Genomic DNA, 7,718 nt, shown 5'->3' with positions numbered 1-7,718 from the left:
TTTTTTTTATAAATCGCTGCCCTGGCAGCGATTTGTAAGAAGAAAAAAACTTTTTGGCAAAATCGCTGCTGGGGCAGCGATTTTACTTTTTCAGTTGAAGTAAATCGCTGCCGGCGGAGCGATTTTACCGTTTTGGTTTATATAAAATTTTATATACCCTTTTGGAATTTTTGTTAATATTTTCTACCGTTTGAGTTTCGGACTCTAATATAATGGTACAGCAGTACCGCTCCTAAAAGAGGATACACATTTTACAAAATAAACCTACGTTTATATATAATTTTGTTTGGTGAAAATAAAATTTGTCTAGAATTTCGAATAATTCAGTTTCTTTAAGTATGTCTCACTCAAGTATTATTTGTTGTTTGAGTGAGAGACAGTTTCAAAATATTAAGACCACGAGTGCAATATAAGTATTCATATTTATTCCCAATTAACTTTAAATTCGCACTAGATTGAAATTTCCACATTATATTAATGGTAAAAATGGTCTCGAAAAAAGTGACTCTTTGTCCAAACTCGAAAATTATGATTAAAAATAAAATAATATTTATTATATTATAATAATAACACATGATGTGATTTAAATTTTCAAATAAAATAATCGCACAGTTTAATATGAAAAAAATATAATGGACTCGCATTCACCAAATATCATACCGTGTGGATCCAGCACTCACTTTGTGTCTCACATCAAATAAAATTTCTTTAACACAATAAACGTTACGGCGTTGCATTTTCCCAGCGCCAGTCGTTCCTTTTGCCATGTCAAGTCAACGGAGAAGTCTTCACCACTTGCCACAAATATAATACAGTACCCATTCATTTTTATTTATCTATTATATTAAAAAAATTATTTTTATTTTGTCAAAAATGATAAGTTCAAAAGACCATCAAATTAGAAAATACGTTCTTCATCTCAAATTAATTGAATTGTTAAGGTATTTCACATTCTTAAAGAAAAAAAATTAAGACACAAATTAGGCATAATTTTTCATTTTTATCCTCATTAATTATTCTCAAATTTATAATTAAAATAATTAAGTGTTAATTTATGAAATAACTAATACCAATGCTAATTAATGAATGATAAAATTGAAAGAACAATCTAAAAATAATCTTAAAAATTAAACAATCAAATTTGTTTAAAAATGAAAAATATCTCTGTAATTTAATTAATTTAAAATAAAAGAAATATTTAACAAATAAATAAAGACACAAAAAATAACAAATTAAAAAGTCTACTTTTCTGGTGTTCGTAAATTATGCGCAAATAGAGTCACTTCAAATTCCCTCCGCCTATTAAGCCAGTGGAAAATGAGATCGTTTTTTCTCCGTCTTCCTTTTTTCTTTTCCAAAGTAGATAAACGACAAATTTCGATTGGCGTTTAAAGGAAAAAAAAAAGAAGAAGAAAAGAAGGTGCATTTAAACTCCCTAATGGAATATATATAAAAATGGATCAATAAGATTGAAATAAAAATTAGTTTTGATTCTGATCGCTTAAAATTTTTTTGAGCTAAAAAGGATTCAAAACAGGTTGGATCTTAACTTGCTCAATTCAAGCCACTTAATATATATTATTATTTTAATTTTATAATTATAATTTGAATTTCAACTGAAGGAATATTTTAAAAAGAAGTTACAAATTTATAAATAAATGTTAGTTACATCATCAATATATGAATATATATATTTCAATGTCTCAGAATATAATTTTGGACTTGAAGGGATTGATATCGAATTATTTTAATTTCAACCCTTAAAATTATGAACACATTGAATGTATTATCTATTATGGGGTTCAATTTTAACACCCGTACTGTATTCTAATTGATTACAACTGGTGTTCATATTTAAATTTAAACAACTTTTGATCAGTAAATAGTAACGATCATGTATGCGTGTTAAGGAATCTTGCTCCCACTAAATGAAAGTTCAATTTCCCAGTAAATTCTCTCCATTTTCCATTTCTCCTTTCCTTATCGAATACGTATATGCATGTTGATGTTTTACTACAAATATATCACAAAATAATATCTGAGATGATCACTTAATTATGTATTCTTTTCACGGACCATCAATTGAGTGAAAGACTAGTCCAAAAAGCATCAACCAAATTTCTTACTAGACATGCGGAGGATTAGTGATAACTGGTTGAATTTTCAATCTTTAATTCTTAGGTATATTAGTAAATAGTATTAGTCAGTTCTCTTGCGTAAATTGTTCTAGTGTTCCTGAAGAATTAAATCCCTCTGCTTTTAGTTGATTTTTTCTATTATTTCGAAATAATTCTAGTTAAACTGTAATACGTTTTTCTTATTAAGATTCAGCATCACGCCTTGTGGAACAATTAATATATAGACGTATCTTAATTTATAGGATCCGCATTGATGCTGATAAGTCACTAGACTATTATAAGGCCAACTTTTTTTATCAAGTTAATTGGAATAATTAAAAAAAGAAAGTTGATTGTAGTAAGTTAGTCTGGAAGAGTTTTTACATAGTAAAGCTGTTAGTACAAACAAACATAAAATCATTCGTGTAATTATAGTACTACTTTTTTGTGTGATGATCGAGTACCAGTTGTGTGTTCATAGCTGAATGCTGAAACTTTTTCAGATGCAAACTTTTGTTTAGCACTTAGAATTTACATACAACGAGTTGGTAACATATACACACCACATATGTATGAACAAGGTGAATTACATATTTACAGTAGTGTTTAAAGATGAATCAATAGCAACTTTCTATCAAGCTTTTCAGCTATTTAATTAAGCAGTTGGATAAGAAGCTTGCATAGCAATACCGCAAACTCCTTCCTTAGCATCAATGCCTCTTTGCATTCTAATGTAACCGTTCTCGCCCCAGCTGGTTCCCCACGAGTTTTTGACTAACCAATACTTTGTCCCATCACTAGTTATTCCATATCCAATTGCTGTAACACCGTGATCTAACTCTGTTCCACATTCTCCAGTGAAAACACCACTAGAATAGAATTGGAAATCTGATCCACTAGCATCAATGGCAACTGATACAGGTTGGTTAGCAACAGCACTCAACAGAGAAGATTCACTGTTGGCTGGGACATCTTCATAACCAGTAATCTTAGCAGCGTCATTGGATTTCTTTCCAGTTTTGCAAGTGCCATCCGTTCCCTCGTACGGATAATTAGATTCAGTAGTAAGCCCGTGATTCTTGATGATGAACTTAAAAGCATCATCCATAAGACCTCCCTCACATCCCATATCTGAACTTGTGTCGCAGTCCACGAGTTCTTGCTCAGACAAGGAGATCAACTTACCAGTTTTGATCTCGTTGATCCCTTCAGTAGCAGCAACAGCAGAAAATGCCCAGCAACATCCTTCAATATTATCAGATTATTGCTAATAAGATTCTTTCTTTCATTAAAAAATTGAGGATGCTATTAACATGACGTAATTTGAATACTTACCGCATTGCCCTTGATCCTTAACTCCAGTAACAGCACCCTTCTTTCTCCAATCCATGGTAGCTGGAGCAGTCACATTTTCGTACCTGAATGATACGGTTATTGATGACTTCTGATGAGAAGACGGTTTGTATCCGTTGTGAGTGGCTCTGAATTCCTCATTGGTCAAATCTGCAAATCCATTGATGCTCAACTTATAAGGTCTCATTCCAGCCTTGTTGATTGACTCGATGTAATCAACATTGTCCTTGAATATATTGAACCTTTTTGCCTTCTCTGCATCATCTCTGTACACACGTCCAAAGCGAGCCATCCACTTGTCGTGTTTCTGGACCATCGAGGCTTCGTTCAACTCACGAGATGTGGCTTCAGTAGTCCACATTGTTAACACAGCTAGAGCTAAAAAGGCAGATTTCCAATTGATTGTCAAAGCCATTTGAACTTTTTGTTGATTCTACTGTATGTCTCTGTTAGAATGTTGTGGATGAATTGTTTAGAGTTGCTATGGTATTTATAGTACTAACATTGTGATTATAAATTAAGGCAATTCAAATGTTATCATTTTCAATTGATAATTGAATCCCCTGGAAATCACGGCAAGTCATAAAGATGGGTAGTGAATGCAGTTTGAATCCTCATTTGATTATCTTGCAATGCACCTGTCATTTGTAACCATCTAATAATTTTTTACTACCATAATTTTGGAACTATTAGCACTAATAAAGCTCCTGTATTGGCACATGGTATTTTTTTCCAATTTTGCAACGGAGAACTATGTTGTCCTCAGTGCACCTCCATCATTAATCAAAGATCTCGGGCTTGATCCCATTTCCTAGAGCGAATCCAGATTAATTAGGCCCCAAAATGAATACTGAATATCAGCTGGGAAACCAAAAGAAAAAAAAAAGAGCAAGATAGAATAGAGGGCATCAGAGCAGTTTGCCCCTTACTCAACAGGAAAGGAAAACATTTTCATGTACGGCATCAGGCTGGTTCTAATTTTCGTTCTTTCCTTGCATTGCAAGAATGAATTACTAAAGAATTTTGTTTGCCATTGCTGCAAAAGGCATGGTGAATCATTTGAAAGACGGGCAATAGAATGTATGAACATAACAAGATGACCCTACTTATTAGAGAAACTTCCTACATTGCAAATTGTGCAAAATGGAAGAAACTTCATAACACTATTGTACCACAAGCTCTGAAATTTGTGATAAATTGAGATATAACATGTAGGCTCATGTGTCCGTCAACAGACTGGAAATTGCTTGATTCAATAATTTGGGATAAAAAAGCACACCCTCTTTTAAATCATGAATAGGATTTACTTTGACCTACAAGAACTCAATTTGTCACCTAAATTAAAGAGGATCACCAGCAAAGCAATCACAAGTAGTAGATCTAACAACATTTATGAGACCGACTCTGCGAATTTCAAATGACCACTTGGTTTTTGAAATTAAAACGAGCAATCTCATGCCCAATAGAAACTGATCAAGTACATTTTTCATTTACCGAGAAGCATTTCTAATAACCATGAAACAGGAATGTAACATACCACATCGAAAATTCCTTGTGAATACAGGCTTTCTATATCCACAAGTATTTGGCCATCTTTCGGCACCAAAACTAAAATTTTGATTATGATGACAGAGATTCAAGGTACTGTTTGTGCAAGTACTCTTTGGAAGTTGAACAAATCTGAAAACTAGAACAAGATTAAGTGTTTGTGTATCACACTATTATTCTCATTTGCTTAATATTTGGATTTTGACGCCCTCTTTTTGTGATGAGTAGTAGTTCCATCTTAAAACTTTCAAATGCAGGATTGAATCTTCTAGTTACAGCATTTCATGAATTTAAACAGAGTTTAGGAAGGCTTTGAATAGTGCGGGATAGGCTAATGACTACAACAAACAAGAATTGAGTGGATTAGTTTAGAGAACATGTCATATTTAGATCACTTATTAATACTGAAATTCAATGAACTGGGGCCTACGGGTGTACAAGTCGTTTTTTACTTGAGTTACATATATAGCTCATTGCACTGTCATTGGGAGGCAAACAGGTAGAACTTTTTTTTATGAAACATTACTTACTGCTAGTTAGTTTCTTTGTTTAGACAAAAAATAATTGCTTATTTTGAATCAAGTGGTGACAAAAGATTTACAAGAAGTTATGTCTACACTTGATTGTTGAATGCTGAAATATTTTCACATACAAAGTTCTCTTTNGCTTAATATTTGGATTTGACGCCCTCTTTTTGTGATGAGTAGTAGTTCCATCTTAAAACTTTCAAATGCAGGATTGAATCTTCTAGTTACAGCATTTCATGAATTTAAACAGAGTTTAGGAAGGCTTTGAATAGTGCGGGATAGCTAATGACTACAACAAATAAGAATTGAGTGGATTAGTTTAGAGAACATGTCATATTTAGATCACTAATTAATACTGAAATTCAATGAACTGGGGCCTACGGGTGTACAAGTCTTTTTTTACTTGAGTTACATATATAGCTCATTGCACTGTCATTGGGAGGCAAACGAGTAGAACTTTTTCTTTATCAAACATTACTTACTGCTAGTTAGTTTCTTTGTGTAGACAAAAAAAATTGCTTATTTTGAATCAAGTGGTGACAAAAGATTTGCAAGAAGTTATGTCTACACTTGATTGTTGAATGCTGAAATATTTTCACATACAAAGTTCTCTTTAACACTTATAATTTACATATAATGAGTTTGTAACACATACACAGTAGACACAGTGCAACATAATCTATGAACAAGGCGAATAACATTAGTGTTTAAAGATGAATAATTAATAGCAACTTCCCCCATCAAGTTTTTCAGCTATTTAAGCAGTTGGATACTCCTTCCTTAGCATCAATGCCTCTTTGCATTCTAATGTAACCGCTCTCACCCCAGCTAGTTCCCCATGAGTTTTTGACTAACCAATACTTTGTCCTGTCACTAGTTTTTCCATATCCAACTGCTGTCACACCGTGATCTAATTCAGTTCCACATTCTCCAGTGAAAACACCACTATAATAGAATTGGAAATCCACTAGCATCAATGGCGACTGATACAGGTTGGTTAGCAACAGGACTCAACAGAGAAGATTCACTGTTGGCTGGGACATCTTCATAACCAGTAATTTTAGCAGCGTCATTGGATTCCTTTCCAGTTTTGCAAGTGTCATCCGTTCCCTCGTATGGATAATTAGATTCAGTAGTAAGACCGTGGTTCTTGATGATGAACTTAAAAGCATCATCCATAAGACCTCCTTTACATCCCATATCTGAACTTGTGTCGCAGTCCACGAGTTCTTGCTCAGACAAAGAAATCAACTTACCTGTTTTGATCTCGTTGATCCCTTCAGTAGCAGCAACAGCAGAAAATGCCCAGCAACATCCTTCAATATTATCAGATTATTGCTAATAAGATTCTTTTTTTCATTAAAAAATTGAGGATGCTATTAACATGACGTAATTTGAATACTTACCGCATTGCCCTTGATCCTTAACTCCAGTAACAGCACCCTTCTTTCTCCAATCCATGGTAACTGGACCAGTCACATTTTCGTACCTGAATGATATGGTTTTTGATGATGACCTTTGATGAGAAGACGCTTTGTATCCGTTGTGAGTGGCTCTGAATTCCTCATTGGAGAAATCTGCAAATCCTCAACTTATAAGGTCTCATTCCAGCCTTGTTGATTGACTCAATGTAATCAACATTGTCCTTGAATATATTGAACCTTTTTGCCTTCTCTGGATCATCTATGTACACACGTCCAAAGCTAGCCATCCACTTCTCGTGTTTCTACACCATTGAGGCTTCATTCAAGTCATGGGATGTGGCTTCAGTAGCCCACATTCCTAACACAACTAGAGCTAAAAAGGCAGATTTCCAGTTCATTGTCAAAGCCATTTTTCACCACTTAAATGTTTTTTATTCTAATATCACAGTGTTTGAATTTGTGGATGAAATGCTTAGAGTGACCATGGTATTTATAGTACTATCATTGTGGTTATATTACGGTAACTCAAATGTTAGACATTTTCAATTCCCTGGAAATCACGACAAGTTACATATGATAAAACTGATTTATGATAATAATAAAGCCAAAGATGGATTGTGCACGCAGTTTGATGTCCTCAAATGAGTGAACCTTTCATTTATAACTTTCTAATAAGTTTTATTACCATAATTTTGGTACTATTGGACACTGTTGTCCGGTTTGCAAATCACAAAAGCTTCTCTTTTGGC

At 33.5% G+C, this 7,718-nt stretch overlaps 1 protein-coding gene and 1 pseudogene across 1 annotated transcript; both read right to left on the bottom strand.

Moving 5' to 3' along the window:
* Nucleotides 1-2,587: 2,587 nt before the first annotated feature.
* LOC107011822 (senescence-specific cysteine protease SAG39-like) lies at nucleotides 2,588-5,371 on the bottom strand. Its single transcript, XM_015211478.2, has 2 exons — nucleotides 3,453-5,371; nucleotides 2,588-3,362 (listed from the first exon to the last, which is right to left on the bottom strand). The coding sequence occupies exons 1-2, from the start codon at nucleotides 3,883-3,885 to the stop codon at nucleotides 2,773-2,775; spliced, it is 1,023 nt and encodes a 340-aa protein (XP_015066964.1). The 5' UTR covers nucleotides 3,886-5,371; the 3' UTR covers nucleotides 2,588-2,772.
* A 766-nt stretch (nucleotides 5,372-6,137) lies between these two features.
* On the bottom strand, nucleotides 6,138-7,696 carry LOC107011823 (annotated as a pseudogene).
* Nucleotides 7,697-7,718: the final 22 nt, after the last annotated feature.

This window comes from Solanum pennellii, chromosome 2 (assembly GCF_001406875.1).
Source record: "Solanum pennellii chromosome 2, SPENNV200".
NCBI lineage: Eukaryota > Viridiplantae > Streptophyta > Magnoliopsida > Solanales > Solanaceae > Solanum > Solanum pennellii.
This window is presented reverse-complemented; position numbering and strand designations above follow the sequence as displayed.